Consider the following 25,680-nt stretch of genomic DNA (forward strand, 5'->3'; position numbering starts at 1 on the left):
TTTTACTTAATTCTACTATTTGATCAATAATAAATATAAATGCACTTGCTTTTTGTAAGAGACTAAGCAGCATAAATGGTAGCTTACTGAGTGCAATGGTGCACTCTTGTAATTCTCCCTAACTAGAAGACAAACCTAGACAGTCATCAATTCAGGCAAGCTAGATCAAGACTGACAGCTAACAAACTAAGACAAACAAACAGGATGACTGCAGCTTGGAGTCAGGCTCCTAGCTTCTCCCTCCTTTGCCAAATGAACACCCAAAACACTTAGCTTCCTTTCCAGATAGTAAAGTAAGTGACCTGGTCTGAGGATGAGGTGATTTCTTTATCCCTCACTGTAGCCTAGAGAGAGGGTTCAGTGAGTTAGTGCACTTGTTGCTCTTGCAGGGAACCTAGGTTCATTTCCCAGAACCCACATGGCAGCTCATGGCTCTCTGTTTCAGGAAGTTCTGAAACAGACAGAATTCTTCTGACTTCCATAGAAACCGAGCATGCTTGTGGAACAAAGAAAAACATGTTGTTCAAATACCCACACATAAAACAAAATAAACAAGAAACAAAACAAAACATAGTTTAATCCCAGCACTTAGGAGGGCAAAGACAGGCAGTTCTGAGTTTCAGTCTAGTCTGGTCTATACAGTAAGACCCTGTCTAAGAATAAACAAACAAACCCATACATAAGAAACTGTCATAGCACTGAAGTACATGGTTTTAATGGTATATATATATATATATATATATATATATATATATATATATACACACACACACACATTCCTTGAAATTCAAATTTATAAAAAGCTGGCTTAAGTTTTAAGAGTATATACTTCTTCACCTCAGATATTCATCAAAATAATATAAACTGCAAACATTTTCTTACTATCATTTTATCTTTCTTTAAATGATATTTATTTATTTATTCTTTTGCTGGCATGCATATTCCTGTGAGGGTATCATGTCACCTGAAACTCTGGTTACAGATAGTTGTAAGTTGCCATGCAGGTGCTGGGAATTGAACTGGGGTCCTCTGGAAGAGCAGTCAGTGCTTTTAACCAGTGAGCCATCTCTCCAGCCCCACGACTTTAGTCTCTCATAACACACTTCTTAGCCTTTTTGTCTTTTCTTTCTAAATTTTAATTTAATTTTACGTCATTGATTTGTTCTGAGACAAAATCTTCTGTAGTCCAAGACATCCTCAGAATTACTATGTAGCTGCAAAGGAACTCTTTGTTCTTCCTTCCTCTGTCTCTCAAGCCCTGAGATTATAGGCTTGTGGCACCATGCCTGCCATCTTTTGGGCTTTGTCAAGATAAAAACAGGCTAAACTTGCCAACTCCATCTTGCTCTGAGATATTATGCTCAACTTACAAATATGTAATGGTAATGTATGTATGTGTGTTTGTGTGAGAACATATGACATAGTGCAAATGTAGGTCACAAGACAAGTGGTAGGTGGATTTATTCTTCTACAATGTGGATTACAGTAATCAAACTGAGGCTATCAGGCTTGATGAAAAGCACTTTTAGCAATTAAGAAGTCTTGCCATCGACAGTCAATTAAATCTTATTTATTTACTGAGACAGAATCTTATTATGCAGTCCTAACTGGCCTCAAACTCATCTAGAAAATCCACCTGCCTCCATCTCCTTACTATGCCAGGAATCAACTAATTTTTTTAATGGAACTGCTTATTTTCTAAGCTGTAACAGTATCTTTTTTTTCACCTCACATATATTCTTTCAGATAATCTAAAGAAATAGTGTTTCTATCCCCTCAAGAGAATCTGCTATCAGTTAAAACTGCATAAACTCACTACGTATTTCCTCATATACCATATGTAATTCCATCCTAATTTTTTTGTTGTTGTTGTTTTGTTTTCAAGACAGGGTTTCTCTGTGTAGCCCTGGCTGTCCTGGAACTCACTCTGTAGGCCAGGATGGCCTTGAACTCAGAAATCCACCTGTCTCTGCTGCCTGGCTCCATCCTAATTTTTAAAAGCAATATAAAATGTGGTGATTCATGACAAATCCTAGCACTCAGGAGGCTTCTGGAGGATTGCTGGCAGACAGCCTAGGCTAGACACACACCTGGTCTCAAGGGGAAAACAACTAAGACTATAGAATGTATAGAAACACCACACAATCCCCTTTGGTTGATGCTAGAGACTGAAGCCAGGACTCTAACTCCTCCACTGATATAGTCTTAGCTCCAGCATTTTCTTTTATAACAATCCACTACCTAGTTAAGAAAATACACCAATCCTAACATTTGTTCTATTGAGACAAGGTGTGATGCAACCCAGACTAGCTTCAACCATTACACAACTAAGGATCACCTTTGAACACTTGATCCTCTCTACCCAACTTCCCAAAGGCTGAGATCAGAGTTCTGGTTTCATTTTAATCTTGCATAAGTTATTTCTTTTAAATTCTAGTCTTTTAAAAACTAAATTACAGTTTTAGCTTAGCCAGACCTGGCACTAACTATGAAGGTCCAGGCTGGCCTTGAACTCATGCAATACTGATTTATCCCTCTAAATGCTAGGATTAGGTATGAGCCACTATGTCTGGCTTGATAGTTTTTAAAAAATGGGTTTTAGCCGGGCAGTGGTGGCACACTCCTTTATTCCCAGCACTTGGGAGGCAGAGGCAGGCGGATTTCTGAGTTCGAGGCCAGCCTGGTCTACGGAGTGAGTTCCAGGACAGCCCAGGCTATAAAGAGAAACCCTGTCTCGAAAAATAAACAAACAAACAAACAAGACAAAAACAAAAACCCAAAAAAGTTGTATCTGGAGTCTCTGACAATGCAGTCTTAGATATGTAAGATCACTAAAGGCAGCGTGGAAACCATCTCTCCTAAATACGGAGCTTACCTGTGCATCAATATCAATGGCAGGATAGATAGGTAGCATGGCTGAAGGAGAGATGATGGGACTTGGAGTTGGAGTCTGAGGTTGGGAAACAGAAGCAGCGATACTGTGGGTAGGAGTGTTTGACATTGCAGATGCTCTTCCACTGACTGCTGTTGAACAAAATAACTGCACTTAATAAGGAGGAAACACTGTTAGCAAGATATATTTAAAAGTATTAAGAGTTTTTGAAACAAAATGTCTCTAAGATGCTATAATATTAACAACTAATTTTCTGATGATTTTTGATTGGAGGAGAGCCCCAAATTAGAATGTATATTGAGTAATCCACCTGAAAGACAAATTCTCTTTTAATGAAAGTAACCAAAATATATTAATTCAAATTAATCCTGAAAACAAAAACTTTATATACTAAAATTACATAGAAAAGGAATAAATGATAGGATGAAAGGGAGAAAGGTGGGTTTTTTTGTTTTGTTTTGTTTTTAAAACTTGCCAACTTCACACCTTATATTTTGGAGCCAAGAAAAGTTACTTTACTTTGGGGATGGAAGATCCTCAAAGTAAAACTATCCAAAACACCACATATACTAACCACAATAGGGCAATAGTAACTCTGAAATTCTGGTATGACAGTTTTCTCAACTATAAAAGTTTGATCCTCACACAGATATAGATTTTCTTACATTAAGAATTATTCTGAGAGGAATAGTGTCTCACAATCAATCTGTCAATCACACTGACAGGGCAAAATTAAGATTAGGCTAGAAATATATTTTACACAATCATTCTCCCAGTATGGACTCTACGTAGTACGTTTCTATGTAGGAAATCTGCTGCGATATAATGTCACCCACCATATGATTTAAATAATTGCTAGTTAGATCTGTGCTCAGGGTGGGAGAATGCTAAATAAAGAAGCATAGGATAGTCTGAAAATTGGCTTAAGGGATTTTATTCTCAAGATAACTCAATTCTGAAGTCAATGTGTGAACATCTTCTCTTCACCCACAGTAAGAATGGTGCTGCATGAATATTAAGTTTGGACAGTAATCTCTGAGTAGAGTGTAGATGTGTGTTTCCCAAGTATTGTCAGCTACAGACAGAAAACAATTATGATTCACAGCTGAATCTGAAACCAGGCAAAAAGAACTTATCTTGCCACGAATAATACTGAAATTGATCTTTCAACAGTTATAAACATGACTATCCAGTAAGAAATCTACTTTACACAAAATCCTTAGGTCAGGCACAAACATACACTGTACATTATAGCAACACACACTCTATAATCGTACATTTTTAGTCCACTTAAAGGTCAAAAGAAAAACAAAGAACAAAAAAACCCAAACATAACACTTTAATCATTAAGGAATCAGACCAAGAGAAAGGAGCATGTACCACTGACTATCTAAGGACTCTGAAACTGTTCAATATTGTCTTATTTATTGTTGGTCTTGCAATACTAATAATCTGAATCTACCTCAAGATTGCTAGGAACAGGCATGAGCCACCACCCAGACTTAAGGATTAAATAACTTCATTGAAATTTTTTATCCTATACATGAATTTCAAAATCATATAAAATCTACAGCTCTTAAGATAGATTACATATTTCTTTTGGATAGGCTTTCAAAAAAAGAAATGACTAAAAATGACCTTGAGTTTCCACAATTGCTGCCTCCACCTCCCAAGTACCAAGATTACAGAACTGCACCACTACAACTAGTTTTATTGAGTGCTGGGGCTCAAACTCAGGGAATATATGGATGCTATATACAAGCTCTCTACCAACTGAGCTATATCCTGAGTCCTCACTAATTTTTCATTCTATGATTTTTAAATGGGTTATTGGCAAATTAATCAACATTCCAACTGGAATAATGTATTTTAAAGAACATAATAAAACTACTTTTTTAATGTTTCAAATTAGTTCTTTTGATCTTCTCATCTAAAGTTGACAAGAAAAAAAGCCCTCGTTCCTTTTGGAGTGCCTCGGAAACTACTTTATCAAGAATCAGTAACTCCTTACCATTCCACCATGGTACTACATAGATAAAAGAAAAAAAAGCTTTAAACATCTACATAGTTAAAGGAATTCTAGCATTAAATTTTTTTTCCATTTTCTTTACATTTTAAAATTCAATTTAGAGAACAAAAAACCACACGCTTAAAAAGTTAAAAGCAGGATTGGAAAAGTATATAGACAAAACAAAAGCACAGTTTACGGGAAGTTAAACAAGTGTCCAGTTTTGATTTGGTGAGTATAGAGAATAAGGAACGTTGAAGACTTAGCCAGCTAAGTACCAGGAAGAAAGGAGAGATTCCTATGAGAAACCTAACAAATGAGACCTAAGGAATAAGGGGGACAGTGCTGAGGGAAGAAGACCAAATGGGGCTGCATTACACAAGAAGCCCAACATAAGACGTGAAAATGATCCTTAGTCAACTGAAAGGACAAGTATGATCAGAAATTGTTCAAACAATGAGAATACAGAAAAAGGGTGTGTAAGAGTGCACACATATATGTGCACAGCATGTGAGTATGAATGAGATACTAGGTAGGAATGACCTGCAGGCAGACAGTAAGATTATCTTTAATTCTGCTCTTTCTCTGCTAGGCATTTCTCTTTACCCACACAGAAAGAAGAGCATGATACAACAGTAGCCTTTTTAGAAAATAGCAAATTTGTCATAACCCTAAAATCTTATGTTCATTGAAGTTAAGAGAAAAAAACTTTTATGAAGGAAAAATTTTGAACACACAGACGGAAATTTTGGAAATAAATGAATCAATAGAAAATGCTGCTTTACAAACATCTGATAATTATCATCAGAATTAAAATTTTTACAACAGCAATTGTTGACAACTATGCCCACGTACATCAGGTAAACTGTGATAGCACATTAAAAAACAAGTTTCCAACAGTCATTGGTATAGAACGACCAAGTCTTCATTTCATCAATAAATAACACTTAACTCTAAAATCCTTTGATAACCTGAGATAATAAAGAATTACAATCTAACTTTATGGACATAGTATCAATTTTGGATTTATAGCTATTATGCACTGTCATGCAATGCTAAAGTCTTTAAAGTTTATTAGATATCTAATCATAACTAGTTAGAGATGATTAATAGGGCTTTAAGTTTTTGAAAATTTTATACTCATGAGTATTAAGATTGTTACAATTCTTATTATTAGTCACTACCTGCAGTCTTTCTGGTGTAGTTTACTTTACTCTTAAGATTAACAGAGATTTTCATACTACATATTACTAAGAAAATTTTAAAAAAAGATTAGTAAACTATAAGTTTTCGAAATGCAAAATCTTCATTACTTGTTTTTCTTGGTTTCTTAATGTTATCTCAATCTAAACATCTACACACTACACAGCATATTTTCTTTCAAGAAATGAACCTTATATTAATGTATGACTCCATCATGTTTCTCAGAGTTTTAAGAGCAGAAATACTAAACAATCAAAGTAAAACAAATGAATTTTAAAAACTGGGAAGATAGTAAGAAGAAACTTATCAAAATCCAACAATTATTTACTATTTATTCCTCCCTTTCTTATCAAGTTTCTTTCCTGATGAAGAAAAATTATTTCAGTTAACAGAGTATTCTTATGACCTATAACCCTATGAAATTTTATTCTACTCTGTTAAATAATTTACAAAATTAGTCCCAAATAAGCAGTATTAACACTCTTAAGTTGCAGTCCTTGTTAAAATAGAATAAAACCTCACTGGCTACACATTTAGAAACATGTCATTTACCATTCTGTTAGGGAACACACTTTCCCATAATACAGTCAGAAACAGACTATACATTAACATTCACAGGGGATAAAAATTACTGACATACAGTAGAATCAGACTCTACTTGGTTGATATTTTATTAATGTTGTCAAAGTGTTTGTTTTGATTGTTGTTTGCTTGTTTTTAAATAGCCACCATGAAGCTTGGTACATTAGTATATAAGTTTTGACTTTTTTTCAATCACAAACAGACTTCCTAATACGCCCTACTACCTCAACTTCTATCAATCTCCCTTTAATTGGTGTGAATACAGAAGCAAAAATGCCAAAATCCAACCTCAGTGATCTGAACTTAAAGTGAAAAAACAAAACCAAAAGTAAAAACCAAGACTCAACCCACTACTGAAAAACAGATTCCCAGCTAACTTCGTAAAACAGATTCGTTCATTTATTGTGTGTGAACTAATCTTTAATTTGACCTGTAGCTATCTGAGAACTATTTAATGTAGTTTTTCTAAAGACATAATGGGTCAAGAGTCCAAAAATAGTTCTCAAGTTGAGTAATGGTTTAAAAAAAAAAAAGGAAAAAAAAAGAAAGAAAAAAATGCTGCCACACTCTTACTCGCCTTAAGCAAATTATATTTGATACCTGCTCGCAACAATATAAACCCACCTGCCATGATGTCATCCAGCGTGTCATTGAGGGTCTGAGCAGGGCTGGCTACCATTAACCCTTGTTGTGTTTCAGTGAGAATTCCTTGCCCCAGCCCTGCCAACTGTGCTTGGCCCAGTACTGGCTGTCCAACTATCACTCCTTGAAGTTCTGTAAGATTTGCGATGGACCCTGGAGGCAAGGGACCCGCTGCCAGAGGCAAAGCTTGAGGCATCGCCAGAGGCTGGATTGGTGCAAAACCCATCTGAGCAGCAGTCTGCTGGGGTTCATCTTTAAGCAAAACAGGATCCACTTGCTGTAACCGTGCATAGTCTCCCTCGGAAAGCTGTTCTCCAACCCCAACAGAAGTAAGTAGTCCCAGATGCTGGCAAGATTGTTGCTGCTGCTGCTGAAGCTGAATTCGTTGAGCTTTTACTTCTAGATACTGTTTTTTAAGCTGCTGCTGAGTTTTCAGTTGTAGCTCTCGCTCTACTTTCTGCAGTTCCTCCAGAATCTTTTGTTTCTTCTGAATTTGTTCCTCCCTCGTTTTGTTCAGCTCCTCAATCTTCTCCTTGGTGAGTTGGTCAGCATGAGCCAGCTCCAAGGACTGCAGCTGTGCATTTTTTTCTATGGCTTCTTTTATCCTCTGTTCCAGTTCTGTTAACTTTCCCTGAGCCTCTTCTACAATGCTCTCTGGAGACTGATTGGTGATGTAACCCTGTACATCCTGGCTGTTTGCTGGCAAATGGCTGTTGGACTTTTGTTTAGAAGCAGCTGTGTGAAAAAGAAACCCCCTCAGAAGTGCACATGAATGGCAACCTCATTACAGAGTTACTGTTGGGAGGGTTAGTGCCAACAGTTATGCACCAAGCTATCATATCCATGAAGGTGAAATGTACTTCTAGGGAGTTAAACACAAGTCCACCTTCTCTATCATAAATATAGAATGTATGTATTTTATGTACATAGAGTAACATCTGGAAGTAAAGTTCAGAATTTTATAAATACCACAAGGCTAAAATTAGACAATAGAGGGATGTAAGCTGTGACACCTAAGTGGTGCAGTTCACGTCAAGTCTAAGGCTATGTGTAGTATTTCATATGGTCAGAATGTAAAAACTCATCATAAGAGCAGAAAAATGATTTTCCACACTTAATAAAACATCTTTGCCTTTTATAAACACACACACATACACACAAAGAGAGCCCAAACCACTGAGATGTACCAAGAAATTAAAATCCAACTAAAATATATGTCATCACTGGGACCTACCATCTTTAAGACAAAGGAAAGAGATAGAAATTCACATATCCACACAGCTACCTAGCCAGTAGAGAACTGGGATTTAGTTGCCCTGGAAGAAAAGATGCTGGACTACGCCATTCTCTGTTATCATCTGACAGCCAGGAAAAGACTGGTCTGGCTAACAGGTTTAGAACCAACTGAAAAGAATGGCAAGACAACAGGCTGGTGGTAGTGACCGAAAAGAGCTGCTGGGAATACGTAGCATACTTGTTGGTAAAAGAATACAGGTAGCCAAAACCAAGATGCAAGAAAAATAAAAACAAAAACAAAATAATAATAATAATTAAAAAAAATCACAGTTTCTTCATGTAAAACTTTTCAAAAGAAAAACTGGTAGTTGGGGATATAATTAAGAACAGGCAGGCATGGTATGACATACACAAGTCAAAAAAATGGACCTTGGAATTCTAAGATATAATGGATGTATCTCACATATCTTTGAATATTAGCTGAGGAAAAAGTATCCAAGATATAAATCTATGTTAAACCAGTTCTTTAAATTGAATTTTAATATTTGATCCATCCAACTTCTTAATCTTTATTGCCTCATGTCACTACAAAGAGTTAGGTTTAGTTAATAGTCAAAATTCCATCAAAAAGAGCCATCTGAACCTCTCCTGAGTTTCTCTTAGCACCTATTTTTCCCTCCCAGAAACTTGTTTTTTTTCTCATTGGTTTAAAACAAACAACAAACAAAAAATATTAATGATACCAACTTAGAAATTTCCTCGTTGGTGAAAATAATTTTTAAGGGCTAGTTTTTGTTTTCTTACTTTCACCTGAAAAACATTACTGATTCCAACTTAGTAACTGCATAGTTGGTGAAGAGTAAGGACTGATTTTTCTTTTCTTTTCACCTGGACATGTAAGAAATAGTCTTTAGAAGTATAACTGACCTTTATTCCTAATGGGAAGAGTAGCAGCAACATTGGCAGGTGGTTTGTCAGGCTCCTGAGGTGGGACAACCATGGGCAGTGCTTGAACTGGTACTCGAGGTGCCTAAGGAAAAAAGACCCTAGTCATTCTTTAGTATGCAATCCATTATCATGCTAATAAGTCATAGAACTGTGAAGTATATTTAATATGCCATTTTAGACAATGACACATTTACAAACTACTTTCCTTAACATTCTTTGATTTTTAAAAAGTGACTATGAATTCAATGTTATTCTAGATCATAATTAAAAAAGGAAAACATCAACCCCCCCCCAAAAAAAATATTATACCAAATATACATTTGCCTTAACATAATTATACAGGGAACTTAAAAAAAAAAACCAGTAAGAGTTTAAATGCTAAAGGAAATATGAGATGCTTAGTTTTGAACCTTACCCTATTTAAATCGTGGGATGGGGGAGTTAGCTGAGTGACATCTGGTGGAGGAGCTGCAAGTAGATTATTAGGATAGTCTAAAAGATAGCAAACAACACTTGTATGGCCACCTTTTGCTGCTTCTATCAACATGGTTGAGCCATCCTAAAAGAATGAATAGAGAAGTGAAATAAGCACACAGAAGAAAGCTATTAGGTCTGAGATACATTGAACTTAAATATCTAATACTGAACACTTCTTTTTCTATTAACACCAGATAACTTAATACTCAGAATGTCATTACAGGTACAACTTATATATGATAATTTTATGATGTTTAAGATGAAGAAGTATTCATGATGCTGCCTTAAAACACTTGAGTTACCTACTTTTAAACGGTGAGTAGGGTCTGCCCCATGAGCCAAAAGTAGTTCTACCACTGCCAAATGACCTCCTGCACAAGCCAGGGACAGTACAGTATGGTCATTATTAGCTGTGGTTCGATTCACATTTGCTCCTAAAAATGAAAAAGAAAAAAAATTGTTAAGTTTTATTCCTTTTTAATTTATGTGTGTGTGTGTGTGTGCGCACGCCTATGTGAGATTATGTGTCCCGTGTGCTTACAGATGCCCTTGGAGGCCAGAGGACTAGTTACAGGAAGTTGTAAGCTACCTGATGTGGGTGCTGGAAACTGAATGCAAGTGCTCTTAACCACTAACCTAGTTTTTCAGCATCTACAGGTAAGATTATTTAGTGTTTATGCTTATGCTTGCAAACATATAGGTGTGTGCATGTAGCATGGTGTGCAACTCAGGTGATCTGGCTAAGCAGAAAATTCCTCTCCCCTCTGATACCCACTGACTCATTTTACTGGATGAGGATTATGAAAAAGGAAATAATCATAAAGACTAAAGAAAATGGTGCAATAAAGCCTCACACACTCACTACCCAGTTTCATTGGTTATAAACAGCCTCGTGTTTTAAAACCTTTTTCTTGTCTGTAGAGAATTATTCTGAAACAAATCTCATGAAAATATGATATATTTCTCTCATAAATATTTAAATATGGGCAAGAAAAGATAATACAAGGTTGTATTAAACTAAAGACAATTATCATATTAAAAAAGTAAAATACAGGGACAGAAAAAAATGGCTCACTCAATGGTTAAGAGTACTTGAAACTCTTCTGGGGAACCCAAGTTTGCTTCCCAGTACCCACACCAGACTGCTCACCTGTACCTCTGCCCTCTTCTTCCAGCTGTGGGCACTGCACTCATGAACATAAACCACAGACAAAACCACATATACATGTAATTTTAATATATAATAAAAATAAAATCATATTTTAAGAAATATGAACACGGTCTTCTGTGAGCTAAATACATAAAAACTCACAAGAAGTAAAAAGATCTAGTAATGCTTTCTCCTCATCTTTCCCCCCAGGAAAGAGCAGGTAAGCTAGAGAGTTCAAGGGCTTGGTCTATAGAGAGTGAGTTCAAGGAGACAAAAGCTACATGTCTCCAAAACCTTTCTCCAAAAAGAGGGGCTATTTGGTATTATAGTAGTTCACAACTATTACATATTATGAGAAGTTTATTACTAATATTAAGAGCATCCTTCTCCATGAGATATAGCAACCACAAAACACTCTTTAGCCTTCCAATGTCAATACGCCTTAGCATATACACAGGTCAATACTTCACGAAGAATCCTTCCCTCTACTCAAACTTACCTTTGCTAATTAAGAACTGAACTGTGCAAACATGACCAGCTCTTGCAGCTTTCATTAAAGGAGTTCTTCCACCTTCTGATTCATGTTCCTATTTTAAATCAAAAACATAAAAAACAAACCCAAACCAAAGCACAGTTGTGTAACGAAAGGGGAATAGTCAACTACTCTTTTCATGAAAATCAAAAGGAAAAGTGGACTTATTTTTGAACACACACACACACACACGCACACACACGTATATATAATATAAACAAGCATATCATGTCATGAGTAAACTAAGAAGAATATGCTGTAATCCTAGATACCAGGAAGTAGATGGTCAACCTACTTCCATATCTCAGTGAAACTCCTACTTTAGTCTTCTGAATGCTCAGATTATAATCTCCTCAATCACACATCACTTTTTAAAATAGAGTCTCATGTAGCTAAGGCTAGCCTAAAAACTCCCTGTGAAACTGAGGCTGGACTTGAATTCCTAGGTGCTCCTGTGAGATTAGCTCTTTCCCACACAAAGGTACTTGACATTTTTTTTTTAATTATGGATCCCTTTTGTTCCTTTACAAACTCCATCCAGCCAATAACTATCTCAAATAACTAGTTACATCTTTTGACCTTTCTTACTTTGCATACATTCCCTATGCTATTTCTTAATAACCTGCACTGAGTGCAGTTACAATGTATTTTACCCTCCTAAGTAATATATAAATACTTATGTTTCAACACTTTATGATGCTTAAAATACAGGCAATTTTTCCCCAACCTACAAAGAAATGCTTATAAGTCGCATTTGCCTTTAATAAACAACTAAGGAAAACTAATTTGTAGAACTATCTCTAGCAGAAAATTTTCTTTGTAAACGGGATGAGATTACTGACAAAAATAAGAACAAAGACTAAATAATGTGTAAAAACAAAAAACCTGACAGTGTAAATTTAAATAATAACAAGGGAAAAAGCTAACAAAGTTAGGAGAAATATGCCTTTGAATTGATTTCTTGGCTTTGTCTGATGAGGAAGGGTCTTACCACTTACTGCAGAGAGACCTTGAACTCAGGTACCTTTGGCTGGCCTTAAACTTTTAGGCATCTTCCTCCTTTCTCCTCTGAGGAATGTACTAAAATGCCTAACTTTTACAGATATAGACTTAAGAGGCAAAGCTTACCAGATCTGCACCTGCCTGGAGTAAGACGTCTGCTACATCCGTGTGGCCATTTTCACAGGCATAGGTTAAAGCTGTGTCTCCCGTTGCTGTCGTTGCATGAACATTAGCTCCTGCAACAGTTAAAAATGAACACAAACCTGTATCTTCATGATAGTCCACATCTCCTAAGTCAGTCAGAATATCCATATCTATGTCTAGAATGAGCACACTGACCTCTTTAATAGAGGGTGCTGGGGAAATCTGCAAGAAATGGCTCAGCAGGTAACACCACTTGCTGCCAAGCCTGACCACCCAAATTTGGTCTCCAAGCCTACATGGAGGAAAGAGGGAGCTAACTCCTACAAGTTATCCTCTACCTCTTAACATATGCACAGTGAATGGCATGTTTACCACAAACAAATGAAGTGATTTTTTTTTTTGGAGGGGAGAGGAGTAAAAGTATTTGAAGTTAAAATTGCAAGTATTGCCTATGACAGGTAAATTATTTAGAACATACACAAAGCATATCCTATCTTTTCAAAACATACTCTGTGTATCATAACAACATAAAACATATTTCGATACTGTGGTACTTATTAATATCATATAATATATTCACAAATGAAAAAAAAACCATACCTGCAGCTAGTAAGTATTTAACTAACTCCAAGTGACCCTCTTGGGCAGCTTCCATCAAAGGGGTAGAACACCCTAGTTCTATATCAGCTCCAGCCTTAATCAGAAAGTCTGCCACTTCCAGAAAGCCTCCACAGCAAGCCAGGGTCAAGGCAGTTTCTTGAGTTTCTTCTGTCTGTGCATTGATATTTGCTCCTAAAATAAAGATTCTCCTTAAAGGAAGTTGTTTTCTAATGCAACTATATCTTTAAAAAAAAAAAAAAAGAAAGAAAGATATCTCTTCCCTACTCTTGGCAGCAAAAAATAAAAAAATAAACAAATGTACATTCACTGAGTCTGTATTTGATAAATGCACTTGGAATATTTGTTTAAGAAAGTATCAGTAATGACTAAAAGGAGTCATAATATTACCCAATTCCCTTGTATAAAGAGGGTAGATGATAAAGACACTGACACAGTATCAATCAGTTACAGTAGTTAACATTTATTAAGCCATTACTATTTCCTGGACAATACTAAAAGTACAGACTGTTAAGGTACATTTATATACATAATTTGAATTTTGGAGGGGAGGCAGTGTTGGAGAATGAACCCATGGCCTGCCATATTAGGCAACTGTATGCTGTTGGGTGGAGACCAAACCCAAGCCCTTGAGAACATTGAGTAAGTATTCCACCCTTGACCAGCATATTCCTAAGGCCTTATGTTGGTTTTATTTTCAGCATCATTTTACATAAAGCTACACAAGCTGAGGTTAATTCACTTATTGGATTACCATAGGCAACACCATTATCATCATTACTCTCATCACACCAGAGTTGATTAGTACCATGACATGCACTGCTGTAGGAGCTTCCTTCGCCACCCCCACAGAAACAAAACTAACTAAAGTAACAATTACCATGCAGTGTAAATGACTCACATTTAAAACAATCCTTTTTACAAAGTTAAAAAAAAATGTACTAGATAAAAAATAAGGCTATAAATCCAGTGAGAAATTATCATCTAAATGTAAGATATTTAAACTACTAGACTGTCTTACTTTTTCTAGAAGTTCCTTATGGTATGAGGAAGTTTCTGATGTACCTGGCTTTTGTTGGTTTTCTGTGCTGTTTTCCCTAGAGAGTGTCTCCATATGAGAGGCCTGGCTGGCCTCAGCACCCAAGCACTGTGATTACAAGTGTCTAACCCGCATCTGGCCTGCTGTACACGTTCACGGATTAAACCTCAAGCCGGGTTTGTCATGCTCTTCCTTCAGGAACTAGCTCCATCACACACTTATTTATGGGCAGGTCTTCTACCTCCGAAGAACTCCTTCATCACATTAGGCTTCAAGAATTGTACCTCAGATTACCTTAAGAAAATGTTCACCGGAACTTGATTTTTGTTTGTTCTTTTATTTTCTCATAGTGCACAATACTGGAAGTTCTACACTGAAGAAAGTTCTGCTTTTTGTTTGTTTGTTTGTTTAAAAGGGTATGTGAGTCATTTTACAGCAGACAAAGTAGAAGTTTGGGAGCAACAGCTCAGTGCGTATATTCTTAGGTAAAGTACAGAAATTCAATCTTAAATGTTCTACAGATTTGTTATTTAGTATTTGCTAGATGTACTTACCTTGACCTAGAAGTAATGCTACCATTTCTTCATGTCCTTCACGAGCTGCCTCCATCAAAGGAGTATAACCTTCATCATTGACCTCTTCCAGGCTAGCTCCTCTTTCAATAAGTAAGGCTGCAAGTTCCACATGTCCTCCACATGCAGCCAAGGTCAATGGTGACTCAAATGAATCAGCTGGCATGTTCACTTGAGCACCACTGTCAAGAAGCAACCTAGCTACTTCAACATGGCCGTCCTATTTATAAGCAATTAAAAATAAAATCAAGTCAGCACCATAAAAAAACACCTTCAAATTAAAAAAAATTCTCAATTACCATACACTAAAGTTTGCTGAAGTTCACTCACACAAGAATAAATCTACATCTGACACTTCAGTAATTATATGATGTGTTACCAGTACCCTTTTATCATACAGAATTGAAAAATAGGAGCTTGAAGATTTAAAGCAAATAGAAGAATGATACCTGTAACCAAGAAGCACTTATCAGCCATCAAGAAGGCAATGGCAAGTACATAATTAAAACAAACCTAAGGCCACAGAGTGCCTGCAGAGCATGGTGGACAATTAACTGATAACTGACAAAGGTCAGATACAGAAACACAAATTTTTCATAAGATCATAAGTGAGCACACTTTTGATCAGGCAGAAAACAGGTTCCCAAACAGTAGAGAATACAATGTACCGTGTATTAAATGAACAAACGTAATGTGCACATGATGTTTCTTTCATTGTTCATTATTTTAACATAAGTGAAAAGAAAAGAAGGTAGTTTTTTTTTTTTTTCAAAAACCTTCATTATTTCCTCACACATATTTCATCTTGCTCTGCAAGTTATATCCACTCTGGCCTAAGAACAAGACATATCTGACAACTCTAATGCCTTATTTCCAGGTAACATTACTATTGTAGCAGTTTTGAAATGTTTCCCATAAATTCAAAGTCAGAGCTTTAAGTTTTTTAGGGAGATCTCCAAATACCTGGCTTCTATTCATACATCTTTTGATTACATCTATCTATCTATCTATCTATCTATCTATCTAATTTATTGAGACTGAGTATCAGAGATTCATGCCCAAACACTTGCATTTATTTATGATATTTTTAGTACAAGTATCTATAGAAAACTCCTCTTTGTCTAAATACCGTGCATTTCTGTGGTATAAGGTATTAACAGTGACTGAATTTCCTTATTGGAGATTATTGAAACCATCAATATTGTTGCTATGTGAGGGGTCTCATTTAATCTTCATAAGACCACCAGACAAGGAACTCAAAAGTTCCAAAGAAATTTATGCATGCTCAAAAGAGAAATTGATTAAAGTAAACACAGGGCTGACGACAAAAAAGCAATATATAATTCAAATAACGTTTCTCATAAACTTCCTATAGTGTTTTTTTCTTAAAGATACATCTCTTTTGTGAAGACTATAAATTAAGGTGCAATAAATCATAAGAGTATTTAACATAATTTAAATTTCAGGGACAAACTCTAATTCTTTTTCATATTTTGTTTTCAAAGATGTGTGTGTGCGTGTGGGCGCATGTATGTATGCATGTGCATACATACATTTGTTTTTTTGAGACAGGGTCCTTTCTATATAGTTCTGGTTGTCCTGAAACTCACTATGTAGACCAGGCTGTCCTGGAACTCATACAGGACCCCTGTCTCTGCCTTCTTACTGCTAGGACGGAAGGCAGAAATCTTGTCTGGCTGTTCTTTGTATTTTGATGGAATCTTGTGATGTAACCATGGTTGAGCTGGTACTCACTATATAGTCCAACCTTGTCTTAAAATAACAGCAATCTTCCTGTTTTGATTTCCTAAATGCTTGGATAACATATGATCATCACCACCAGCTTAAAAATAACAGTTCAGCTGAGGTTCTGTTCCACAATAAAAAAAAAAAAAAAGAGCTTTTGCAAAACAAAAGGTTATTTACTTCACAGTAGCTCTCCCACTCCCACTAGCATGAAAATCTACTTTGTATGTGCATTTTATCCATCTTACCATGCAAGCCTCCATTAGAGCAGTGTGCATTTCATCTGTTTTATGCTCTTGATCAGCGCCTGCTTCCAAAAGAAATCGCACCATCTCTAGATGTCCTAAATCAAAATTGTGTTGGATTACTTATTTATTTTCAAAAACTATTCTTAAAAAGGTGATATATCATTTTTGGTGTGGATAAACAAAGATGTCACATCCCAACATCTCAGATGATCTTTCTGCAAAAAAGTCCCTACCACACCACTTATTTTTCGCTTTCTCTCTCTCTCTCTGTCTCTCTCTCTCTCTTTCTTTGGTTTTTCGACACAGGGTTTCTTCTCTGTGTTGCCCTGGCTGTCCCGGAACTCACTCTGTAGACCAGGCTAGCCTCAAACTCTTCAGCTACTGAGATATTTTATAGTATTTGTCAAGAGAAGTAGCCTGGGATGAAAATCGTTGAAGCTATTACCTCTATGAGACCAAATGCTTAAACTTACAATAACCAGCTAACTTTTGAGGGGAATCTTATTTATAACTTGTACACCACATTTATGAAAATATTTTTAAAACATAACTGAATTATATGAATTCTTTTACTACTACATACATATGATAGAAATGCAGAATTTCAATAATGAAACTTTGTATTTCAGGTCAGGAAGTGACTAAAAAGTAGACCAATATATATATAGTACTTTGGATACTATGTAAGAGAGTAATATGAAATGAGTTATAATAAATTTGTAATCAACTAGAATTAGATCAAAAAAATGTAATACAGCTCTAGACTCGCTAAAACCAAACAGGACAGTAAGCACACTCTATACTACATGTCTGCGTCTACACCTTCTCTATCTTTCAGACTCTCAGAAGATCCCACCAGAAACAAAAGAAGCTAACAGAGTTCACTGATCCTTTCAAAGGTGTACTCTAGCTAGCTTCAAATCATTAAAGTTTGCAAGCTCAACCTTAGATGTTCTTCAGAAAGTAGAGTAGACTACAAAGGAAGGGTGAGAGACAAGAGCTGCCACAAAGTGCTCTTGCCAGCTGGGATTAAGTAATGCAATAGAACCAGTTCTGGGTTCAAAAGTGTTTGTATGAAGTCATCCAATCAAAGTTCCAAAGCTTAACTCCTCTAATCCTTAATAAAGAAAAGCCCCTGTGCCTAATTACCAACCAGGATAGGAAAGTAAGTGATTTCAGTTGTTCTGGCTACATGGAAATCTGCTAACTGCACACACTCAAAATTAAAAAATAAATTTTAGCTGTATTTACACATCTCAATATCATTGGGTCTTATTTTTAAAGGAAATGGGTTCTAAAGTCACTACAAGATCTTGACCACTCTTAAATAGCAAGGAAAAACACTAGGCTGAGTATATGACCAGAGTGGAAAGGTTAAGCAAGCACTCAATGACAAGCTTATCCAGAGTAGCAGACCTGAAGGAGAGCGCCTCCTTACATTTTGTACCCACACTTGCAAACCTTTGTCATAATACTTCAGATCAAGACTAAATGGTGTTTTATGAACTCAATGTGGCATGGTATAGATACAGGCACACACCTGCATGGCTCGTTTTTAAGTTCTTTAAAGTAAAAACAAAAGAAAGAAAAACTCACTTTACAGCCATCTATTTGTCATACCTGTGGAGTACGAAAAACGTGACTCTTTAGCTCTTTTAAGAAATCTTTAATGTTGAGTTCTTGTAGGTGGACATATTTGGCTCACCTAAGAATCTATATTCCCTATTAGTAATATTTTCAGATTGGCTGTCATTTAATTATCATATACCTTCTTGTACAATGTAAAATGCTTCCGAAATGCAAAACAATCAAAAAATGTAATCCCATTAAAATCATCAGTTTTCTTTGATAAAAGAGCTGAACTGTCACTTTCTTTGACAATATTTACAATGTTGAGACTATACAATATTAAATTTAAGTTATAAAACAGTTTAAACAAACTTATGTCAAATGACACTATATACTATTTAGAAACTGATTTTAATTTCACTATTTTATTTCAGAAAAGATTTATACAATACCTTTATAACAAGCTAATGTAAGGGCGCTCTCTTTAAATTCATTGGAATGCGTATTGATGCCAGCTCCATTTTCTAGCAGCAATCTGGCTACTTCCACATGCCCAGCACTTCCAGCTTCCATAAGAGGTGTATGACCATTCTCGTTATGGTCCTCAATACTAGCACCTGATTCCAAGAGCACCTTTACAACATCTACGTAGCCTCCAGCACAAGCATAGGTAAGGGCTGTGTTGCCTGTTTAGGAAGGAAACAATAAAAAGATGTTAATATCACTCATAGACATACAAACTAAAGTATGCATGTACACCTCAGCCCAGTAAGATGCTTCTGCATGTAAATGGACATACAGACCACCAAGCTAGATGACCTGAGTTTGATTCTGGGGACCCATATGGAGGAGAAGGAGGAAGAGGAGGGAACTAACTCCAGGAAGTTGTCCTCTGATTTCCCCATATGCATCATGGCACATGCATGCATGCATGCATGCACATGCATAAATAAAAATAAATATAAAGCTTTTTTATATGAAACAAATTTACATTACAAAAGCAGAAGTGGAAAATTGTATCCATAATAAACCCTAAATAGACACATTACTTGACTGTAATTTCTTTTTCTGAAATCAACATCCTATCCTCTCTTTCTATTTAAACACAATATCAAGCTGTGCCTAGTGGTATGGGTTATAATTCCAACTATCAGAAGGCTAAAACAAAAGGATTAAAAACACGGAGTCTAAGAGAGCCTAGAAAGCTTGGTTAGTGCCTGGCTTGCAAAGTAAAAGGCCTTGGACTTAGCTCATTTGGTCAATGTTTGCCTAGCAGATGCAAGATTTTGAACTCAATCCCTTGTAGCCCCAAACAACAGAAACAAAAACAAGACCTGAACAATAATTCTAATAGACGTACTAACACACAAATAAAGAATCTCACAGAATCCCAGCCCTAGACAAAGAACTGTAGGCAACTAATGACTGCTGACAGTGAGAATCAGCATTTTCTAAAGATGAGCCCTCTAACTGGTTCTCTAACAGCAAGTACACTGCTAAAGTAATATACACACAACCCACAGTAAATGAACTCAGTAAGCCATATTTATATGTCATATAAATATGATATATATAGGTATATATGATACATATGACATATGTATATATCATATCTATGTAACAATAATAAAAGAGGCTGAGAGTCGCAAAAAAGTTTGAGAGTGGCAAAAAAGGAACATGGGAGGGCGTTGGAGGGAGGACATGGGAGGGTTTAGAGGGGTAATGGAAAAAAAAACTTTTGGAGAATTATAAATGAGTATGACTTTCTTTCCTAAAATTAACCTTTTCCTTCCCAAGAGATAAGTTATAGTTAACTTTAATCAGAAAAATGTTTCATAAAGCATTATTTTAAATAAATGTTATTACACCCAAAACCTACCATATATAACCAACATAATACTAACTATCAGTGTCAAATGATTTCAAAATGATTCATATTTTTATTTTTGAAACATATTATGCAGTTCAGGCTAACCTCAATGCACAGAATCATCCTGACTCAGCCTCCCAAGTCCTAGGACAACAGGCATGAGACAAAATAATGAGCAAAAGATTCCCTCCTTAGTGATTAAAAACTCCCCAAGTTAAAAGAGACCACAACTTGATAATTAAAAAAGTAAACAAAAAAATTATGTAGACTTTTATGTAAAACACAACTAAATTTGATTTTAATTTAATCTGAAGAAAACTCAAAAATACAATTTCATATGTTAGACCCAGAGCTGACCCTACCTCCAGAGAAAGAAGAAATCATTTACGCTAAAATTGGGGGCCATTGGACATGTTTTTCTAATCTTTTTCATTGGCAATTAGCAAAATTAGGAGAACATGGTAAAAGTCCTTGTTCATTCTATTCTCCCTATCTTCACTTGTAAGAAAAGGGAAGCCAGGTTCTGAGATGTATAAACCATACTTTTCCACAACTACAGAGCACTCTTTCAAATTGAGTGCTTAATATATTTTAAAAGAACCTAAGAGTGTCTCATAAACAAAACAGGAGATATTTCTTTACATATTAATATAAATTATATTAAATTTGTATACTTAAACCTCATAGAAACGTATCCAAATATGTAGTACTTCTAAGAAACTAGGAACTGTTAAATCTTTAAGAGTGAATAATCTCATAAGAAACAAAGATTAAAAGGGATGCTACAAGCAAATGAACGTGGAAGAGAAGCATGCATGACCTGTTGAAGACTGTGCATTGACATCAGCTTTATGAGCTAGCAGCAACTTCACAATTTTGACATGTCCTCCATTAGCAGCAGCCATTAAAGGTGTGATGTCACCTTTGATTCCCCTGTCTTCCACATTTGCGTGCATTGCCAATAAAACCTTGACAAAGAAAAAAAATGGAGTTAGATTATTTTCTTAATAATCTTTAAAGTTTTCAATATAGTTATTTATATAATAACTACATAAACTCGTAACATTCCTCAAAGTTAAAAATATACAAGCAGTATATAACAATTAGCTTAATGGATAAAAAAATTCATTCTTTTCTTAGTAAATGACAGATTTCTTTTCAAGGTTTATTTCCTAGCACAAACCTGTGCAAGCTCATAGTATCCAGCAGAACAAGCTAGACAAAGGAGGCTCTCCCCTTCCTCAGTGTGCTCGTTCACACTTCGACCTTCAATGAGTAATTTCCGCACAGCATTTACATCTCCTTCTGAACAGGCTTCTGCCAAACTGCGGCTACAACAAGAATAGCGAAGAAAAGCATCACCTCAGGGGATGACAGAAAAAATCTGCATCATACAAGTACTGGTTTTCAGGTCATCTAATTAAAATTATCACCGCTCTAAAATGTTTTCGGTTGTGTACAATATAATAAATAATAAATAGTGAAATCATATAATAAAAATAAAAACAAAAACAGATTATTCAACTGCTAGAAATTTTATATGAAATTAAAAAATTCATAAAATATGTAAGACACCTAGTAATTATAAAAGCCTACCCGAGTAGGATATGGGAGGGGATGGGCAATGGAAGCAGGTAATGTCAGTAAATGGTAAGTGGGGAATTATTCACTTCCACAATAGACTCAGAGTTAGTGCTCTTCTACCTTGTTGAGACAAAGTCTGTTCACCGAAATATGACAAGCTAGCGGGCCCTCAAACTTCTGGGACTTCTCTCGTCCCACTTGCTGTGCCTGGCTTTATTTGTGCTTTGGGTAGTGACACTCATGTCCTCACCCATCTCCCCACATAGCTTTATGTTCAATTGGAGGAAGAAAGAAGTCAGTAAGGACTGAAAACTATAGCATACTAACCATATTTCTTCACATGCTTTGTTCATGCTCCACAACACATCCATACTTTATATATGAAATACGACTTTCTTTATATAGCACTAGAAAACCTTAAAATATTTATACTAAATCTTTAATAATACTAAAACCAGAGATACAAGGAATTATAAGACCCAAGTTAAAGTCTCCTGGCTGACATTCAGATTATTAGAAACAAGATTTATGACAAGAAAATAATAAACCTCATCCTTTAAAATGACCTAAATTATACAAATGAACTGAAAAAAGTAATACATACAATTGATAAAATTAGCAGTCACTAATACATAAAAAGCAATACAGATAAATTGTCTCAGTCAGAGTTTCTATTCCTGCACAAACATCATCATCAAAAAGCAAGTTGCGGAGAAAAGGGTTTATTCAGCTTACACTTCCACACTGCTGTTCATTACCAAAGGAAGTCAGGACTGGAACTCAAGCAGTTCAGGAAGCAGGAGCTGATGCAGAGGCCATGGAGGGATGTTTTTTTACTGGCTTTCCCTGCCTTGCTCAGCTTGCTTTCTTATAGAACCCAAGACTACCAGCCTAGGGATGGCACCACCCACAATGGGCGCTCCCACCTTGATCACTAATTAAGAAAATGCCTTACAGCTGGATCTCATGGAGGCATTTCCTCAAGGGAGGCTCACGTTAATACACAAAACCAGCCAGTGCATAAATGAAAGGTCTTTTCTGATTTTTAAAATGTATGTGTATGTTTCTGTGTGTACATGTCACTTGTGGGAGGTGTCAGCACCCAATATGGGTGCTAGGTACTAAACTTGGTGCCTCTGAAGAGAGCAGCAAAAAACCACCAACCAGTCTCTAACAGCTGTCAGCACTACTCATAAGACTGGCGCACACTTCACCTATTTGAAGATATCTCTCTCAGCTTATACAACTGATATTAAGGAAAAAACTCTATAATTTGACAGATACGAGGTTTCATGCATACACACAAATACACACAAAAAAGTTATCATGCTAAATAGACACAATTATCAGGCACAAGAAAAAAAAGTTTAACAAATATTATTTTCATTCCTATGAAAGTCATGTTTTTATGGAGCATAACACAAAGCACTCACTTGTCCGACTGCCCTGCATTTGCTGTGCTTTCAGCTCTCATCCGGGTAAGTGCAGCAGCAGCTTCATCCAACGCACAACTGACAGATGATGTCAACCTCCGTAGCACTTCAGGGTCTGCAAAGGCTTTACCATCCGCCGTGGATAACTTGCCTATTCCTATTACAGTATTTTCATAGCAATATAGAAATACCCAAATGGAAACAAAGCAAAATTTAGGTTACTAAAATCTGTGTATACTATACTGGACTATAATCTTTAGGTAAATAACACTCCTTACACTTAAAAGTTTTATCCATGTCATATGTTCTTGGATGCATGATCTAATAATACACTCTGGCATCAGGTCTGGGTCTTTAGCCTATCCTTTGATAGATAGGCCAGATATTTTTCTGAAATATCTGCAAATCTTTGGGAGAAGAACTTATGTTCAAAGGTTGTTAAAAGCTGTAGGTATTAAATCATGAACTACCTACTCACTTTTATCAACACATGCAGAAAATAAAGTCAATACAGAAGAAAACAGAGAAAAGAAAAAGAGTTCTAGAAAAATTTTTGGCTTGCTGATTCCATGAGAGCCAGCATATTCTGGACTAAAAGAATACATAAAAAAAACAAAACCTATATAACCATCTATTAAAAACTTAGTACATACAGGCTAGAGAGATGGCTCAGTGGTTAGAGCACTGGCTGCTTTTCTAGAGGTCCCAATTTCAATTCCCAGGACCCACATGGTGGCTCACAACCATCTGTAATGAAATTTGATGTCCCCTTCTGGTGTGTCTGTAGACAGCTACAGTGTAGTCATATGCAATAAATAAATAAATAAATAAACATAAATAAAATATCAAACAACAAAAACTGAATGAAGTATGAATTAACTTCCAAGTTTAAAAAAAAAAGACATGAGAACATCAACAGAGTTGTACTGAGTGAAATATAAAACAAGACTACTCATGTACTGATGCTTACTGAAGTTGAACATCACGATCAGAGGGTCTGTTATGCTATTTTTTTGTGCGTTGAAATTTTTCATTCAAAAGGAAAAGAAGGAGACTGGAGAGATGGCTCAGCGATTAAGAATACTGGCTGGTCTTCCAAAGGACCTGGGTTCAATTCCCAGCACCCACGTGGCAGCTCATAGCTGTCTATAAATCCAGTTCCAGGGAATGACAGCCTCATACCAATATACATAAAGTACAAAATAAAATTATTTTTTAAAATGAAAAGAAAGAAATAAATGAAGGAGAAGTAAAAATCATAATGAGGAAGAAGAAATTATGTACATAATCATCTAATTAAAATAATGTTCTTAGATATTCCACTCTATGGAAATAACACAGTTTAAGAATACAGCCTGCACTGTACATGGGGGAAGGCTGTGCCAGCCTAAGGTCAAAGTAAAGTTACTCCAAAGTATATCCTAGTTTTATGTGTGCTATGTTAAAAATATTAATGTAGTTTATTAATAATTTAATCAACAATAATGTAAATAAGCTATGCTTCACTGAATCTTACCTAATATATTTTCCAAATAAAACACATTACAATTTTCTTAGATTAAAGAACACTACATAGATATAGCATTATGCCTAGAGGCCTCTTTGGTTTGCTAGGCTATGCTGGCCTGGAACAAAATTGAACTTGTAGCAAGCTTCTTGCCTCAGCTTCCCAAGTACTTTAATTACATTATTAGTCACAACACATGGATACGAGCCCATTCTGAACAATGACATCTTCAGGGAAACAGTAGTAATGTAAAGAACAGAGTGTTAATGCAGACCTGTTCAGGTATCGTACAAGCAGAAGACAAGAAAGCAGCACATTAGCTGTGAATATACACAGGAGAATTGCTAGTTTCCACTGGTCTGGGCATGATAATTCTGAGTGTTTACAAGGTAGGCAAATTCCAATACTGTAATCTATTAAGTACTGAAAATCATGTATATAAAAAGTCCTTTTTGATAAGGCTAAAAAGTGGGATATAAATTTTACATTGATTTTAACTGAATTTAAACTTTAAATTTACCAATGTTAATCTATAGTGAATTCTATCATGGTAATGTTCTCAGTAGTAATGATACTTCTGTTGAAATATAATCAATATTTATGAATGGTTGGGCTGAAGAGATGGCTCAGCAGTTAAGAGCACAGGCTGTCCTTTCAGAGGTCTTGAGTTCAATTCC

The 25,680-nt window shown here is 35.8% G+C and overlaps 1 protein-coding gene across 5 annotated transcripts in view; it reads right to left on the minus strand.

Moving 5' to 3' along the window:
• The window catches only part of Ankrd17 (ankyrin repeat domain 17), a 134,260-nt gene that overhangs the window by 48,974 nt on the left and 59,606 nt on the right, over nt 1–25,680 (minus strand). For 2 of the 5 annotated variants that reach the window (XM_028752654.1, XM_028752656.1), the window contains exons 3-16: nt 23,497–23,653; nt 21,663–21,810; nt 21,300–21,447; nt 19,062–19,295; nt 17,041–17,135; nt 15,029–15,266; nt 13,418–13,609; nt 12,800–12,909; nt 11,639–11,726; nt 10,296–10,423; nt 9,928–10,071; nt 9,492–9,594; nt 7,311–8,063; nt 2,876–3,024 (exon numbers count right to left, since the gene is read on the minus strand). In XM_028752654.1, coding sequence (XP_028608487.1) covers nt 2,876–3,024; nt 7,311–8,063; nt 9,492–9,594; nt 9,928–10,071; nt 10,296–10,423; nt 11,639–11,726; nt 12,800–12,909; nt 13,418–13,609; nt 15,029–15,266; nt 17,041–17,135; nt 19,062–19,295; nt 21,300–21,447; nt 21,663–21,810; nt 23,497–23,653 — 2,687 coding nt within the window. The remainder of the gene's footprint in view (nt 1–2,875; nt 3,025–7,310; nt 8,064–9,491; nt 9,595–9,927; nt 10,072–10,295; nt 10,424–11,638; nt 11,727–12,799; nt 12,910–13,417; nt 13,610–15,028; nt 15,267–17,040; nt 17,136–19,061; nt 19,296–21,299; nt 21,448–21,662; nt 21,811–23,496; nt 23,654–25,680) is intronic. The other 3 variants (XM_028752655.1, XM_028752657.1, XM_028752658.1) reach the window with 3 other exon arrangements.

Source organism: Grammomys surdaster, unplaced genomic scaffold (assembly GCF_004785775.1).
Source record: "Grammomys surdaster isolate TR1022 unplaced genomic scaffold, NIH_TR_1.0 125928, whole genome shotgun sequence".
NCBI lineage: Eukaryota > Metazoa > Chordata > Mammalia > Rodentia > Muridae > Grammomys > Grammomys surdaster.